Source organism: Hyperoodon ampullatus, assembly GCF_949752795.1.
Source record: "Hyperoodon ampullatus genome assembly, chromosome: 1".
NCBI lineage: Eukaryota > Metazoa > Chordata > Mammalia > Artiodactyla > Ziphiidae > Hyperoodon > Hyperoodon ampullatus.
This window is the reverse complement of record NC_136914.1, coordinates 211,706,175-211,724,152: the sequence shown is the minus strand read 5'-3', so window position 1 is coordinate 211,724,152 and position 17,978 is coordinate 211,706,175. Positions and strand designations below refer to the sequence as shown.

At 35.4% G+C, this 17,978-nt stretch overlaps 1 protein-coding gene across 3 annotated transcripts in view; it reads right to left on the bottom strand.

Moving 5' to 3' along the window:
* VTI1A (vesicle transport through interaction with t-SNAREs 1A) overlaps positions 1 to 17,978 on the bottom strand; it is a gene marked incomplete at its 5' end in the record, with an annotated part of 359,894 nt that overhangs the window by 283,823 nt on the left and 58,093 nt on the right. For all 3 annotated transcript variants that reach the window (XM_079716619.1, XM_079716620.1, XM_079716621.1), the window contains one exon: positions 1,259 to 1,336. In XM_079716619.1, the coding sequence (XP_079572745.1) occupies positions 1,259 to 1,336 (78 nt within the window). The remainder of the gene's footprint in view (positions 1 to 1,258; positions 1,337 to 17,978) is intronic.

Sequence of the window (17,978 nt, the reverse complement as noted above, 5' to 3'; positions counted from 1 at the left end):
ATCCAAATAGTGGAGGAGGTAAGATCTTTCCAAAAACAAACACAATCAGCTCAGTGATTCCTCTCCTTTTTTGGGGGGTGGACAGATGGGGGCCTTAATCACATAAGCAACAACCCTGTTTACAATATTAACATTTTAGTGGACAGTAATATAATTTCAGCATATATAAACTTATACTCTACTTGAAATGGTAAATACTATTATGTAATTTTTATAATGAATATTAATATATTACATTTTAGTATTTTATTAAAATTTTGGTTTACTCAATGAATGGTTTATGTTCATTTTTATTTAGAGAGTACAGACTTTTACTAGACTTGCCAAAGTAACATTAATAAACACGTTCAGGTCTTGCTTCTGAAGTTCCCTATCATTTATTTTCTTTAAAAGTGTCAAAGAGAATCACTCACTAGGACTGTTTGAGACATTTTTAAAATCTTCTCTACTCTGAGGTTCTTGAAACATTTTTTTAAAGTCATATATATTATCTACATGAATTCATGAAATCTGCAATATTAATTCAAAGAAAGAAGTGGGATATTAGTTAGACTCAAGACACTACTGTGTGATCCAGTGAGAACTGACAACCAAGTTGTAAGGCCTCTTTAAGAAGAAATTATATCTTAATTTTTTTGCCTGTGCAGATCTTAAACTGCAAAGACTTTTCCTTTTCTTATTACTACAGCTACCACTATCATCATCATCATCATCATCTTCATTATTTGACAGGGGCAGGACCTTTATGTGAGTATCCAAGTTCCACACTGGTGCTTACAATTTGCATTTTGGTGAATGTATTTTTAAGAAGCTACACAATAGGAGACTGAGCTGCCCTGTCGAATTTTGAAAGCTTACTTTCATTTGTTTTGCTGCAAGTGTTGATTTAATTATACTGCATTATTATCAAAGCTGCATTATGTACTTTTTTATTCCTTTTACATGTGTTTGAGGTGAGGACCTTGGCTTTGTCTGCAAACAGTGTGTTTCAAGTTATTCCTTAAGTACTAAATAATAAAGAAAAGAGAAGAAAAGATTTTTTAAAAAGATAGCAGACAGTGATCACAAGGTAAAGGGTTAAATGTAAGATCTCCAAGAAACATTTTGAAGTTGATTAAGACTCCAGCTTTGCATTAAACAGTATCGCTTCCACATGAGTTGCCGCTAATACTGTTACGGAGCAGCTTGAGAGCCCAGTGTGCCAGTGACCTCCTTCACCCTCCAGCCACCCACCGGGCCTTCCTGATTAGCATTCTACCTGGTTCTCTGAGGAATTCCCATCATCCCCTAGGAGCTCATTCCGTACTTCGTCACTGTAGGCAATCCGTGACCTTTTCTATAAAACAAAACAAAAAGGGAGAGAGCAAGATGAACGTTAGGAAGTAAAGGCTTCGAAGCATTATTGGTATCAACGCTGATCATCTCAAACCTCGAGAGCCCCCTAATGGAAACCTATTTGCTCAAATGTGCAAACCAAAGTTGTGCAAAGTTCTTGAACTTGAGGAGTTTAATGTAAATTAGAAGTTTTCTCAAATGCCAGTAATGGAAGAAAACTCTGCATTGTGTTAAGTACTCTATTAATATTCACAAACGGATCAGAACTGATATGTTATTCCATGCAGAGTCATTCAAACCAGACTACAAAGCTAAAGGAAATACAACTATATAGCTGTATATCTGCAACACTCACCAGATTGTAATTAAAACAAGAGTATATGGGGGTCTTTAATATTGTGGCAGGAAATGGACTCTACAATATAGGTTTTCTAAAATCTCTAATTCTAGGATAATATTATATCTCCAACTATACACTGGAATGCCTGGAAAATAGCATATCCTTATTTCTTTCATTATTGTGATGTTACTAACCAGAATTTAAAAGCATGTGCCGTTTCCAAACAATAATTTAAATGTCTCCAAGTCCTCTATAAAAATGGCCTAAGGAAAAGCAGTGGGAGTGTGTGTATGTGTGCATCTGGTAAAACAAATTAAATTTCCCAATCCCAGTGAATAAAGGCAAGTAGGCTATGAGCCAGCTTTTCACAATTCCAATAAATAAAGACAAGCAGGCTATGGATCGATTTTTCACACACTGAAATTTTGTTTTACAAGAAATCTACCTTTACCTGTAAAGTCAGAGGGACATGTCTGCAAGCAATTCATGAATTATCTAAACATGCACACATTTGGAAAAGCTAAAAAGCTCTGAAAATTAGCTGTGAAGCTAGAGTGCCATCCTCAGATCCTACTTCAGCATCACTATTTCAGACCCAAATGCCGATTTACAGATTACTTTGCTGCCTTTTCTGCTTCTGAACTAACTAAGCAAAAACAGTCAATTAAAAAATGGCAGTTGGGAAACAGTAATCTTTTCCCACTTGGGGTCTACAGTTTAGCACTTAATATTTCTTACCTGCTCAACTGTGATATGAAAAATTATTGTAGTTTAAAAGGACTATCCATAATCCGTGAGCAGAAGTCAGCAAGATTTTTAATTAGATTTTTAAACCAGTGAATGAGTAACACTGCTTTGCCACATAGAGATCATAATATCTTAAACATAAAATCCTACTATATTAGAATTTAAAAGGACTTTTGACAAGAAAAACAAATAGATTTTAAATCATTTTAAAGTTGCCTTTCTCAATTGGGGTTCTTTTTCTGAACCACAAAATACAGAAAATGATTTCAGTGACTATCTTCTCAATTCTCCCAAAGATGGGACATGAGAGAGAGTTTAGTTCATTACATAGAATAGAAACTTTAGGGCATTAAGGTTTAACTCTCTGGTAGAATCCAGTTGAAAGGGGCTGAATGGGGTATAAATAAAAATAAATAAACCTAGACATCCTTTTATTTTTTTAGAGAAAAAAAAAATCAGTCTTGCGGAATTCTAAAGGTAGCTTTGGTTAAATTGAGACTAGAACTCTGTGGTCCTGACTTACAGCTCAGTACTCATTCTACTGCACAAAATTTCCTCCTCATTTTATTACCCTCTGAATACTCTCAGGAAAAAAAATATAAAGATTGCAAAATGTTACAAAGGAGATGGTGGAATCCCCTCCTGCCCTAAGTCTCTACCCCAAGCTCCCCTTCCGTGCTACAAATGTGTATCTCATACTCTGGCAGTAGATAAATGAGACCAACCATGTTGCAGAAAGGACAAAATAGAAAAGTTAGGTCATTAGACTGACGTCAGGTCAGTCAGTAATGACATCTATATCAGATGTCTTAACTATTCAGGAGTGATCCAACTCATTCATTTTTGAATATGGCAGACTTCTTACCACCACAAACAGTGGATATTAGGTTGGCTTCTCTTATTGTATTCACTGAAGCTACTATTAGTTAGCTATTTCTATTGACTTCATATCGTACTGAAAAATGCTAAATTACAAGGACAGTACACTTCATGGCCTTACCACAATATTTCAATCAAGCCAAACCTTTCTTTTGCCCATTTGGAGCTCCTCGCTATGGTAGTTTCAAACTAGCTTCAAACTAGTCTCAAACTAGTATTTTACAGCATTAAAGGAAATGAGAACCTTTAAACAGGCTGTGGTATCAGAGCTGCCTTTTTAATTATTCATTTCATCACTATGGGGGACTAAAACATTCCACAGTATGCAAGAATATCATATGGAGATTGTTTTTCCCTTTTTTACCAAAATACCAACAAATTGGCATAGATTGTTTAATTATATTATATTCTTATTTTGATTTGATGTACTTCAAAAGAAGAAGAAAATTATAAACATGTATCCCTAAATATCTAATCTTGTTTTGGTTAGAATCCATTGCTTTAAAAAACCAGCAATTAAGGGTGTACATGCTCACCAACAGAGAACTAAAGATTTATCCACAGTTGAAGGGTGGTCCCTATAAATGTCATTCTTTACCATTGGGATGGTTAAAACTGCTCATTGGGATGGCTTTCTGGATGTAATTAAGCAAATGATATGCTGAGTTTATAAAATGTTCTCTGATAGGACTGACTTCCCTTAAAATGTTCTTCTGATTGATTGAAAAGACAACTCATTTCAAATATCAGAAATAGTTCCTCATGAAAATGACACAGCTAATGCTGAAAACTGAACTCTTTACACTCAAGTATCACTTTATAAAAATTTTTTCTTAATTAACACTTTGCTTTAGTAAGAATTATATTTAAATGCATGATATTGGTATTTTCTCCTAAATTTTTATAGTTTGAATTTTTAAATAAGCTGATTTTAATCAACTGTAATTTAGCCTGCAGAATCATCACTAAACTAATTGAATACCAAAAAAAGGCCAATTACTTTGAATGACAAACTGCTTATTTTATGGAATTTTCCTCCAAAATATCAATAAACTATTTTACATTTTGTGGAATTTTTAAAAAATGTCACTCTACATTGCTAAGTACTATGTCATACTTTAATTTGGCAGACTCAAAGCTAATGAAACTGAAACACCTACTGTATCTTTATAAACCAACTAAAATATTTTTTGCTTTATTATCAACTGTATAAAATCTGTACTTTAGCCAAATGCAAGCATGAGAATTTGAGCTGGAAATGTCACACAGTCAGCTACAGTTTGAAGGAACCCAATTCATAATGCATTTTATAAATAGTTAATGACTTCTATACATAAGCTAACCAGGCAAATCAAGAAATTGTCAACATTTTTAGTCTTAGTTGTCAGTTACTACTGTCTACTGGTGCTTTATATGTGGCTTCTGGAGAAGACAGAAGCTCTCTGCAGTTTGTAATCTATTGCAATTTCAGGTCTGTACCATAAGGATGGAAAAGCTTCAACTGACAATATCTGCCACACACACACACACACACACACACAGAGTTAAATACAAGGACATTTCTCACTTTTAGTTGTGTGTTTTTGTAAAGTTTATTCCTTCTAACTTACATGCTTAGGTGGACTAGACACAGTTGGACAGAGAAATCTACAGACCGTATATGAACCATAAAAAAATGACAAATTAACAACTGATTGTTATCCCTAAGGCATGATGCACAAAATTTCAATGGTTATTTTAAACTGACGACAAAAGTGAGTCTTTGGTTATGAAAGCAAGAATTTCAGACTCCAAGCAGTTTTTTACTTGATGGACGTCTGCATACTGATTGGCTGATTCTCTTAAAGCCAAGTTCAAACAGATACACTTGCTCAGTTCTCTCTGGAAATTTGCTTGAAACAATCTATCTACTTGACCTTAACATTTCCCAACTGAACTGAAGGTGTTCCTGGACAGGCACTGCTAAACTAGAAACAAAATGAATTAACTTAGTTTAAACTAATTAAGAACTGTGATCTGTGTACCATCTCCTGTAAGATTCTACATGTGAAACAGGGTATATGTAACCAGAATGAGGATTCTAGCACCCACCACTAGCATAAGCATAACAATGAGGTTGGTTTATTACTAGAACATATATGAGAATTTAATTTCCATGGCGTGCACATGGCAAAGCAATTGCTTAAATTGCCTCACCTGGGAATTTAATACAATGTTATCATGAGGCCAGCCACACTGTAAATAGATTTATAATGCTTTCCATGTGCTGCACTCTGTTGCATATGAATTAAGTAATGATCTGGTATTACAATAAAATCAGCTAGTTCCCACACCTGGCAGACAGGATATTTCACTAAATTAATACCCATACAGCTACATCACAAGGCATGGGAGAGGAAGCAATCTCTAAGGCATTCGATTTGAGTTTTACATGGGAGGCAAACACTCCAGGGTTATGAAGAATGTTACTATGTTGAATGGGCCGCTTAAGACAACATCTGTATTACAGAATTAAGACTTTCTCATTCCCATTCAATTTTGGCCTGATTTTCTTCATTCAGTACTTTAATTACTAATCAGCAATCCGCAACATTCACAAACACTAAGAAAGCCCTTTATTCTAATCTATGTGCTGCAGACAGTCAAATAATTGATACAAAGTGCAGTATGGTTTTGGTAAGTAATGAAAGAACAGCTTGTCCTACTTCCTAATCAAATTGGTCTATAGAAGAAATGGTTAATAGATTTCTCCATAGGTCTAAAACAAATTACCCAGCCTGGCCAGACTTTTCCATTGCTTCTACCATGTCTTTCAGTCTCCATATATTTAATAATGCCCCAGGTTACCAGGTGATACACCTATTAAAAACTGTTATGCTTTCATAGCCAAAGAATTTAACTACTCTAAAGAATTTAACTGCTCCTGTTACAATTCACACTTTGGGATAGCTACAGAATACCGTGAAATTATATTTATTAGCTAGTCATATAGTTGCTGGTACTTATTTCTTACCTAATTTTATCTGGTTCTAATTAAATAATATCATACTTCCATAATACCCAGATGGCATTTTCTAAAAAGCATCTATCTTTGGAACAAGGCATTCCATTTTTAACCTTACTTCTATTTCTTTGCTGGCGATTTCAGCTTTTCATCCTTACTCTACCTCTGACCCAGGACTTAAAAAGGCTCATCAATCCAGGACAGGAAACTTAAATTTTGGAGAAAAAAATAAAATGGAATTTATAAAATTTTGTTTATGACCGTGTTCTCTGTGCTGTACTAATTTCTAGCAAATAGCAATTTAAGATTAAAACATACCATACTACATGATATAGGTAAAGGTAAAGTAAACTGTTAGGTAAATGTTTGATCCTTGGAAAGTTGTTAGGATGACAAAGCACAGGGCACTGAGTGAAAAGAACAGAAGTAACATTTCAGTATGTGATCTTGGTCAAAATTAAGTTTTCTGAACATCAGTTCCCTCAATCTCTAAAAAAGTGGTGACAATATTTATTTCCCAGGGCTTTTGTGAGGATTTAAATATTATAAACAAATGGAAGCCTATCATAATACCTTGGATGTGATAACCCTGCAAAGGATGTTCAACTAAATATTAGTTGATAATATTGGAAAGGATGCAATAAAACCAGTACACATACATGACTGAGAGTATAAATTAGTGCATCTTTCGATGAAAATGATTTGCCAATATATACCAAAAGTTGCTTTAAAACATGCTATTATTTCATCCAGTAATTCTACTACTACATTGTTTTGCCCAATTTCCTATTTTATGGTTCCACAATTTTTGGATGACTTTCAATGACAAAAAACTTTCCTGCATTTCTTTAATGCTATCAGAAAAAGTAACTTCCAATCTGTTTCTTCTAAGTAGTCATTCCACTAAACGTGGCTTGCTCTTGCTCAAGGGACTGTTTAGAGTTAAAGGTCAAACTCATTCACTGGAAAGTGCACATGCCACATGTCACCAATACTGTAGCATTAATAAAGGGAAAGCACACTTTCTATCTATCATAAACTCATGGCCAATGGACCATATGCAAGCCACCAGAGAGAAAATACTAACACGCCCTGCTGCTAGGCTACCAGCAGTTGGAAAAGCAGGTTACCGTGCGAACACTAAAATAACCCATTGCTCTTGAGTATGTAATACCGGAAATTTTTTTCAAAAAAGTACAATTACAAATGTCTTTCTATTATAATCATTCTTATTTACTATTTTTGCTTGTACTTTCAAAACATTTTATGTGTCTGAAATGGATATTTATGTTTTGGCTATAATTAATAAGATAAATCATACCACATTTTCTCCTAATTATTTTTTTAAATTTAGCTTTAATATCACATGTGAATATTTATTTCCATATGATGAGGTTATATCTGTATATATACACATATAGACTCATACAAACCCATATGCAATCCATATGGAATGACTCTATTTATGTTTCACAATGCTAGAATAGACTTTTATTTATACTAGGAACTCTGACCACATTGCCACTACATCATTTAATGATTTGCAAAACAGACAGCCCAGAAATGATGTAACTGCACTTCTTCGTTTCCTCCTCCAGCATTTCTAAACTTATGCCTGAAATTTAAGTTTAACATTAGTGTTTCAAAATGCAACTTCAGTTAGTTAGAATCATGGCCCCACTTGCTTGCATATGTTTATAGTTTACAACTTTGACGCCGCTATTGAACATAGTGTGTCTGTGTCTTATATCCTGTTAGTTTGTCAATCAATAATTAAGTTACTTCATTCAGAAAATCAGCTCATGATAGAATGCCCAGATGTTGCTGTCAACATCTGGAACAGTGTAAGTACGCAGTAGAGGAAGTCTAATTCTTTACAGTCTTTCTGAATATAAAATAACTCCACATACTGTACTTGAAATAATCAAAACGTCAAAATGTTCATTATTTTGTTTGATAATGATGTATAAATACCCTATACATTCCCACTGGAAAATGATACTCTGATAAATGAATGCTATATAACAGATGCTTTATTTATATTTTTAAAAGAATTACCAAATAAAGTATGTAGATTTATATAATTAACTTGTATCTAGGTTTCCCTATGTAATCTGCCTAGCATTAGGAAGGAAAAGGGATTCATTCACTGAAAATCCATCCACAGTCGTAGTTTCAAGTGATCCAGACATTCAAGAACAAATGATCTTGATGATTCTATGTAACTGTCACTGAGGTTATCACATAAATGACAGAATCTGATAGTTGACAGTGACATGCAGCATCATCTAAACCAGCCTGCAAACATAGAGATGAGAGGTTCCAAGCCAGATGGGCGATCTACCCGAGGCCACACGCCCGGGAGAGACCTGGCAGAAGGAGGACAGAATCCGTTTCCCAATGCCAGTGCTCTTTTCACTTTACCAGACCACCAAGACAGGCTGGGGGTGTCTTATCACCCATTCCCCAGAGCAAGGTTGGCTGTACCATTCACCTAGTTCTATGAATGTATAATCAGCTATAAAGTTGATTAGTCTGTAGATTTTGTTTCTTGTCACCCTCCTCCAAAACAAACAAACAAACAAACCTTTACTTATACTTTGTTGTTAACATCTGGAATATTGACAATAAATTTGAAAGTCCAAGGGTGACACATGCTGAAGGTAGAATGTTCTATTTGATAGGAAAAAGTGTCTGATCTCAGTTGGTGAGTCACAACCTCACCTATGGGTGTAACTGAGATACGTTTCAAGATGAATCTTCAAAGGCTACATCATAAACAACAATAATTTACCCTCATGGCAGGAGAGGAGCCACACCAGTTATTAAGATGTGCTAAGAATTATCTGCTTACCCGTGAGGGCTGGTGACTCCCGATTTATCTACTCTAAAATTCTAGCTTGGAACCAGCCATCTCATAAGCAAACAATTTTTACAATATTTTTTTTCTTGGTACTTACTTTTGGACCCATGTTGTGAGAGATTCTTCATTAAAGAATATGCTGTGTTACCTTGAGTTTACAGTGCTCATAATTCAGAAGTGTACAATATACCTTTTAATGCTTTATGAATATAGCCAATATAACTGTGATGCTCAGCCAATAAAACAAAACTCTATTAGCCCAAATTCTCTACGGAAATATTTTGAAGATTACTTCTATACGTGGGTGACCCAAAACTATAAAATATGATTAAGTAAATATAAATATTCATACCTGATTCATAAACATGTTGTGAATCTAAAAGATTCTCCATTTTCAGTTGAACAGAATAAAATCCTGCCTACTGAGGGGCTTTGCTTCATCAAGTAAATGTTCTTTCTCTTCTATCTTCAATGTGTCACTCTCTACTGGTTCTTCCCTTTAAGAATACAAACATTTTTAAGTGTACCCCAACTTTCAATATTTTAAAAGGTTATTTTACCCTATACTACACTCCCCAGCTAATGCCCAACTGCTCTTTATTCTTCCTTTCCTAGCCAAGCTTCTCGAAAGAGTATACTACAAGCACTAACTACACTTATTCATGTCCCAGCAGCTTATCAACTTCCAACAAACTGGATGTTTTCCTACCACGCCACAGGACTCCCCAGGAACACCAATGACTTCCTAGTGGACAAAATCATTTTAAAATAACTTCTTTAGAATAGTTATAGATTTCTAGAAAAGTTACAAAGATAATACAGAGAGTTCCCATATAACCTAGACCTAGTTTCCCTTATTATTATTTTTTTGATGTTAATATTATTCTTTTTTTATTGGAGTATAGTTGTTTTACAATATTGTATTAGTTTATACTACACAGCAAAGTGAATCAGCTATACGTATACATGTATCCCCTCTTTTTTGGATTTCCTTCTCATTTAGGTCACCACAGAGCATTGAGTAGAGTTCCTTGTGCTATACAGTAGGTCCTCATTAGTTACTTATTTTATACATGGTATCAATAGTGTATATATGTCAATCCCAATCTCCCAATTCATCCTACCCCCCCTTCCCCATTGGTATCCATACGTTTTTCTGTATGTCTGTGTCTCTTATTATTAACATCTTACATTACTGTGGTACATTCGTCATAATGAATGAATCAATTGTTCATTATTACACAGTATTATAAACTGAGGTCCACACTTTTTTCAGATTTCCTTAGTACCTCATGTTTTTTTTTTTTTTCTGTTCCAGGACACCATCCAATATCCCACATTACATTTAGGTGTCATGTCTCCTTAGGCTCCTCTTAGCTGTGACAATTTCTCAGGCTTTCCTAGTTTTTGATGACCTTGATACTTTTGAAGAGTACTGGTGTTTTGTAGAATGTCCCTCAATTGGGATTAGTCTGAGGTTTTCCTCATGAGTAGACGGGGGTTATAAGTTTTGGGGAGGAAGACCACAGAGGCAAAGTGCTATTTTCATCAACATCATATCAAAGGTACAGACTATCAACATGATTTATCACTGTTGATGTTGACCTTGATCACCTGGCTGAGGAGATGTTTATCAGCTTTCTCCACTGTAAAGCTACTCTCTTCCTCCCTCTTGTACTGTATGCACTATGCACAACCCCCATGTAAGGACTGGGGAGTTATGCTCCACCTCCTTGAGGAAGGAGTATCAACATAAATGATTTGGCATGGGAGATCTGTCTATTCAATCATTAGTTGGTATCAGTATGAACTCATTGATATTTATTTTATACTATGGCTTATAAGCCAATACTACTTCATTAATTTTGTTGCACAAATTGTACCAACTTTGGCTCCAATGGCCACTTTTCAGTCCTTTTTTCATTAGACCTCTCAATAGCATCCGACATTGTTGCCCACTTTCTCCTTAGCAGTTACACCACAACCCTCCCCTGAAGTTCCTCCTATCCTTCTGGACTCTCCTTCTCAGTCTCCTTCACCGTAACTGCTCTCTGTATGCCCTGGGTCTCCATCCTTAGCCCTATTCTCACTCATCTGTTTGATCTCATCTATACCTGTTGTTCTAACCACCACCTAGAGGCTGGCAAAGACATGTTTTCTGCATGAATCTAATTCCTACTTGGTGCCTTAGGTAATCAAAAGGCATCTCAGACCTAACACAGACAAAGTGGGGCATTTTCTTTCTCCTATATGCTGCTCTTCCTCCTGTTTTCCCTAATTTGAGGTATGGTGTTACCATGTACATAGTCAACGCAGATAAAATCCTAAAGATTTTCCTACTCTCTCCATTACTCTCCAAATCCAATCACCAAGCCCTATGGATTAAACCCTTATTTTTCAGAATATCTACAACTGGGGCCCTTAGCCATATCTTCAGGATGTCTGTTACCTTATACACTAGTCCCAATTCTTCCCCATAACTGTTGTTACCACATATTTCATCATTCTTTTTATATATGAATTATATTTGACAGATACTTGTATGGAAAGACGGACGTGTTTTTAGGCAGAGGTAAGCCAACAGGTACAAATTCTCAGCGCCTCATCTTGGGGAGTAAAGGAGACCTTTTCAATCCTATCTGTAGCAGAATATCAAAGCTATAAAAGAATCATTATCTAAAGATGTAACTTATTTCAGAGTAGGCATGTTAAAATAGAAAGCAAATTCATTCGACAAAAGCCAATACACTATGGGAAAATGCTAAGCAGCAGACCTCTCTCTAACTTCATAAGTCAAGACCACATTTCTCTTTAATTTCAAATGTAGGCATATGTCATATCAGCTATTGTACTGTTCTCCTAAGTTAGATATTTCCAATTTTCATGATGTAGAAGCTAAAAGACCACCCTTTCAAATGAGATGATGTGCATGCACATTTCTCCTTTGTTTTTCTGATTTGTGGACCTGAGGAATATGGATTATTTCTGTTATCTGCATGAAGAAGCTCTGCTACAAGCCTGGCATTCAGTTTGCTTTTATGTCTGAGGCCCCAAATTGTACCGTTAGGCAACAGAGGGCACTTATCTAGATTGAACTGTCATACAGATAGATTTTTGTCAGCCATTCAATTTGTATTGGGGAACGTGCCGACAAAACCAAAAACCCAGCAATTTAAAACAACAAACCTATCCTCTACTGACAGGAACAAATGGCTTTATTTCAAGTGAATAAGAATTACTATAGATCGCACATCCTGTGTGTGGGTGCTAAGAAAGAAAAGTATTTTTGGAACTAATTCTGTCTAGTTTTTCTGGCAGTGGTTTAACATGAAGTAAGCACGAAATATGCTTAATACTAATAAACACACAAGAAAAAAAATGCTAACAGACAGGAATTACATGTTATCAGAGGAGAACGAGGCTTTCTAAGAAAATTCCAAGTCAAAATTCATCAGCTACATGAAAAAGTTAACATTGTGTTGCATTTTGAGTTTATTCTCTGATCTCTAGTCCTTTGGGGAATGCAGGTGATGCCTCTGCCCACAACATAGTCAATCTGAGAAGTAAACCCATCATTCTCCCTGAGTCTAAACTGATTCTGGCTCTGTGTCTTCAACACTCACAAAGAATAACTGAAAACTTTAGAGAACTGACCTTAACACAGTTACACCCAATCTCTTCCATATCTCAGACTATTTGGAAAAATAGTCAGAGGATCTATTATAAGTTGGTGTTAATCTTAGACATTAAAGATGTTGATAAATTATATCAGTAAAGACAAAGTAATAAAATTTTCACAGCTTAAAAATTACATCGATTTGCCCATCAGTATATAAAATAGTTTAACCCCCTCCCCTATTATTTTTGTTTGAGTTGAATCCTGTTCCCTTTTCTATAAGCTGCATCTTCATTATGGAACTTCTGGAGCTACTCTTGCAGTGAAATTCATTCTTAGACTTGTAGGATCAGACACTGCTGTGAAGGAAATAAGCAAACATGCAAATTCAATCCTGGGAATCCACATCCAGCTGACACATAAAATAAACAAACTTACAGATCAAAAACTTCAGTTGAACCAATGTAATTTTACTAAATAGAAATCTAATTAGTTCAATTACTTAAATGCAAGCATTTACATTAGAAAATGAGTTCTCTTCAATCAAAATTGTGTAACAAGAATTTAGCACTTTACAAAATTCTGTAATATGTCACATGACATAGCTATAAGTTTTTATGTTGTAGCAACAGGTACTTATGTCAAGACTTTAGATTTTATTAAAGGACAATCTAAAAAAATAGTAGAGTCCAGATACGACATGAAAAGGACCTCATGAATGGTAGTTAAAATAGATAACAGGACAAAAGCAAGGTAAAATATAATGCTCCAAATGGCCTCTACATTTTGGTAAATGATAGAACTATCTGAGAAAAAATATTTTTACTTTGAAGAAAGTTATAAAATTACATTAATTTAAAAACATGAACAGATGCATGATGTATGTAACTTACTTTCAAACAGTTCAGAAAAAAATAGACATACATAGAGTTGAAAAGATCAATAGAGAAAGCATACAAAAATGATAAAGCAAACAGTACAAAATGTTAATAGGCAAATCTAGGTAAAGGGTATATGTATGTTCTTTGTGCTATCCTTTAAACTTTTCTGAAGGTTTGAAATTAGTTCCAAATAAAAAGTTTAAAGTGATTAAAAAGTATGAAGAGGTTAGTGGGATAAGGAGATAGAGGCTCTTGCTAAGCTAATTTTCTACAACTAGCTAATGTCTGAGATTAGCTAATGTCCAGAATAAATCCTTGATTAGACACATAACAGCTCATGTTAAACTAAAGTATGATACCATTACTCCTTTCAAATTCAGACTATTTAAACTGTTAATTTTTATTATGTACAATGGTGTTTGTTCTCTTTTAGTTTTTTTCAGTAACAATGCAGGATTACATTTGTTAGTTTTAAATTAGCAATGTAGTTTTCTTTTGAAGTTCAGCTAGTAGAATGGACTCTAAATCATACCTGGTCAGAGAAGCTCAAAGTTATCAGTTCATAATGACAGAATATTATCTACCATTTAAAACAGTTTGGCGGTAATGTACAGTTCTTTTTTCCCTTCATTTCATTCCGAATAAAAGTGTTGAGGACAATAATTCTAAATCAGATTGCTTAACAAATAAATGATTTATTATTTTACAGAAATGCCTAGAGGATCCTAGTACACATTTCACTGGAGTGTTTTGCACTAACTAAAGGTCTTCTAGTGTGCTCTTAGGTCATACTCTAATGTTCTTGAAGAGAACACACACTCTCACATAGTTAGACATGTGCCCACTAAACTTTGAGTTGATTTGGCAATCAAGGTATTGCTGATCTAATTTTGACTGTGATAGCCCTGGACTGGAACTGAATGTAATTCCATTCTCTGAGAAGAACACAGACAATTCTGGCGCTCTATAAATACACAATAATGATAGGGCCTTAGGGCTAGAAGGGACCTTGAGAGGTCCTCTAGTGTGCCTTGCTCCCTGACGTCATGGCACACTGAATGTACCTGATAAAGACCTTGGGAAGGAGATTCCTTAACCTTCACAAAGGAGGTTTACCAACAGTCACCGATTACTGTCAGGAATTGTTTCCCTAAATTAAACTTAAATCTATGGTCCTGCAGTCACACATACAGTAAAGCCCAGCCACAGCTGCTGACCACATTTGGTGTAACGCTTATTCATAGACTTGAAGACACCTAACAACTCCACAACTCTCCATGCAGGGAAAATGATCCCAGGACCTTACTTCATCTCTCTAATATTCTAATCCTTTAATCATCTGAAGGACCCACCTCTGAATTACCTTTAGGCATGGTAAACCCAACAATACTCAGAGATGGACATTAGTGGATTCTTCCAGATTCTACCATGAACCAAAGTGTACCCCATCTTACCATCTGTAAAGCTGAGGAGGCCACTCATTTTTCTGTTCTTTCTGATTTCTGCTCTGAATATATTTAACATTAAATTATATACACGCACTAATTTTTAGTTGAGTTTTAGGGCAAGATACTATTACTTGCCCTAAATTTAAATTTGTTTTCTTGTCCTTTGAAAAAACAATATGATAAATTAAACAGATCTCCAATTTGGGCAACCGACGAGCCTGGATTCAAATCACTGGTTCCTCCTTTTCTAGTTATGATTAATAAGCAAGTTTTTGAGGCCTTGTGTAGTAGCCAAGGTAAAGTTTATTAAAAAACCAATACAGTGTTTAACACATACTGGGAATTAAAGAATAATAACTGCTCTAATCATAATAATAATTATTATTGAGAATGCCAGCAAGTCTACTCTTCTAGCATATAAAACTCTGGGTTTGCCCACCTCAGCTCTTTATTCTAAGATGGCCTCACACAACTTTGCCCAACATGGCCACTTCAGTTCTGCTCCCAGTTAGTTATCACCCAAACTTCTGACTATAAAGACCAGATTGCCATTCCATTCCAGTTCCTCCTTGCCCTTGGGACTCAATATTGCCTTCCATTTTTGGTCTTTTTTTTTTTTTTTTTTGAGGGTTTTGAATATTATTCTTTGTCTTGACTGTTGTATCTGGCACAGTGAGAACCATGCATGCAGTTATCAAAATGGCCTTCTTTGTTCTATTTTTTTTTTATTCCTGTCTTACCCCTGTGTTCTTCATGACATTTTTTTTCTTAAATTCCATATATATGTGTCAGCATACAGTATTTGTCTTTCTCTTTCTGACTTACTTCACTCTGTATGACAGACTCTAGGTCCATCCACCTCATTACAAATAGCTCAATTTCGTTTCTTTTTATGGCTGAGTAATATTCCATTGTATATATGTGCCACATCTTCTTTATCCATTCATCCAATGATGGACACTTAGGTTGTTTCCAGCTCCGGGCTATTGTAAATAGGGCTGCTATGAACATTTTGGTACATGACTCTTTTTGAATTATGGTTTTCTCAGGGTATATGCCCAGTAGTGGGATTGCTGGGTCATACGGTAGTTCCATTTGTAGTTTTTTAAGGAACCTCCATACCGTTCTCCATAGTGGCTGTACCAATTCACATTCTCACAAGCAGTGCAAGAGTGTTCCCTTTTTTCCACACCCTCTCCAGCATTTATTGTTTCTAGATGTTTTGATGATGGCCATTCTGACTGGTGTGAGATGATATCTCATTGTAGTTTTGATTTGCATTTCTCTAATGAGTAAAGATGTTGAGCATCCTTTCATGTGTTTGTTGGCAGTCTGTATATCTTCTGTGGAGAAATGTCTATTTAGGTCTTCTGCCCATTTTTGGATTGGGTTGTTTGTTTTTTTGCTATTGAGCTGCATGAGCTGCTTATAAATTTTGGGGATTAATCCTTTGACAGTTGCTTCATTTGCAAATATTTTCTCCCATTCTGAGAGTTGTCTTTTGGTCTTGTTTATGGTTTCCTTTGCTGTGCAAAAGCTTTTAAGTTTCATTAGGTCCCATGTGTTTATTTTTGTCTTTATTTCCATTTCTCTAGGAGGTGGGTCAAAAAGGATCTTGCTGTGATTTATGTCATAGAGTGTTCTGCCTATGTTTTCCTCTAAGAGTTTGATAGTGTCTGGCCTTACATTTAGGTCTTTAATCCATTTTGAGCTTATTTTTGTGTATGGTGTTAGGGAGTGATCTAATCTCATACTGTTACATGTCCCTGTCCAGTTTTCCCAGCACCACTTATTGAAGAGACTGTCCTTTCTCCACTGTACATTCCTGCCTCCTTTATCAAAGATAAGGTGACCATATGTGCGTGGGTTCATATCTGGGCTTTCTATCCTGTTCCATTGATCTATCTTTCTGTTTTTGTGCCAGTACCATACTGTCTTGATTACTGTAGCTTTGTAGTATAGTCTGAAGTCAGGGAGCCTGATTCCTCCAGCTCCACTTTTCGTTCTCAAGATTGCTTTGGCTATTCGGGGTCTTTTGTGTTTCCATACAAATTGTGAAATTTTTGGTTCTAGTTCTGTGAAAAATGCCAGTGGTAGTTTGATAGGGATTGCATTGAATCTGTAGATTGCTTTGGGTAGTAGAGTCATTTTCACAATGTTGATTCTTCCAATCCAAGAACATGGTACATCTCTCCATCTATTTGTATCATCTTTAATTTCTTTCATCAGTGTCTTATAATTTTCTGCATATAGGTCTTTTGTCTCCTTAGGTAGGTTTATTCCTAGATATTTTATTCTTTTTGTTGCAATGGTAAATGGGAGTGTTTCCTTGATTTCACTTTCAGATTTTTCATCATTAGTATATAGGAATGCCAGAGATTTCTGTGCATTAATTTTGTATCCTGCTACTTTACCAAATTCATTGATTAGCTCTAGTAGTTTTCTGGTAGCATCTTTAGGATTCTCTATGTAGAGTATCATGTCATCTGCAAACAGTGACAGCTTTACTTCTTTTCCGATTTGGATTCCTTTTATTTCCTTTTCTTCTCTGATTGCTGTGGCTAAAACTTCCAAAACTATGTTGAATAAGAGTGGTAAGAGTGGGCAACCTTGTCTTGTTCCTGATCTTAGTGGAAATGGTTTCGGTTTTTCACCATTGAGGATGATGCTGGCTGTGGGTTTGTCATATATGGCCTTTATTATGTTGAGGAAAGTTCCCTCTATGCCTACTTTCTGCAGGGTTTTTATCATAAATGGGTGTTGAATTTTGTCGAAAGCTTTCTCTGCATCTATTGAGATGATCATATGGTTTTTCTCCTTCAACTTGTTAATATGGTGTATCACATTGACTGATTTGCGTATATT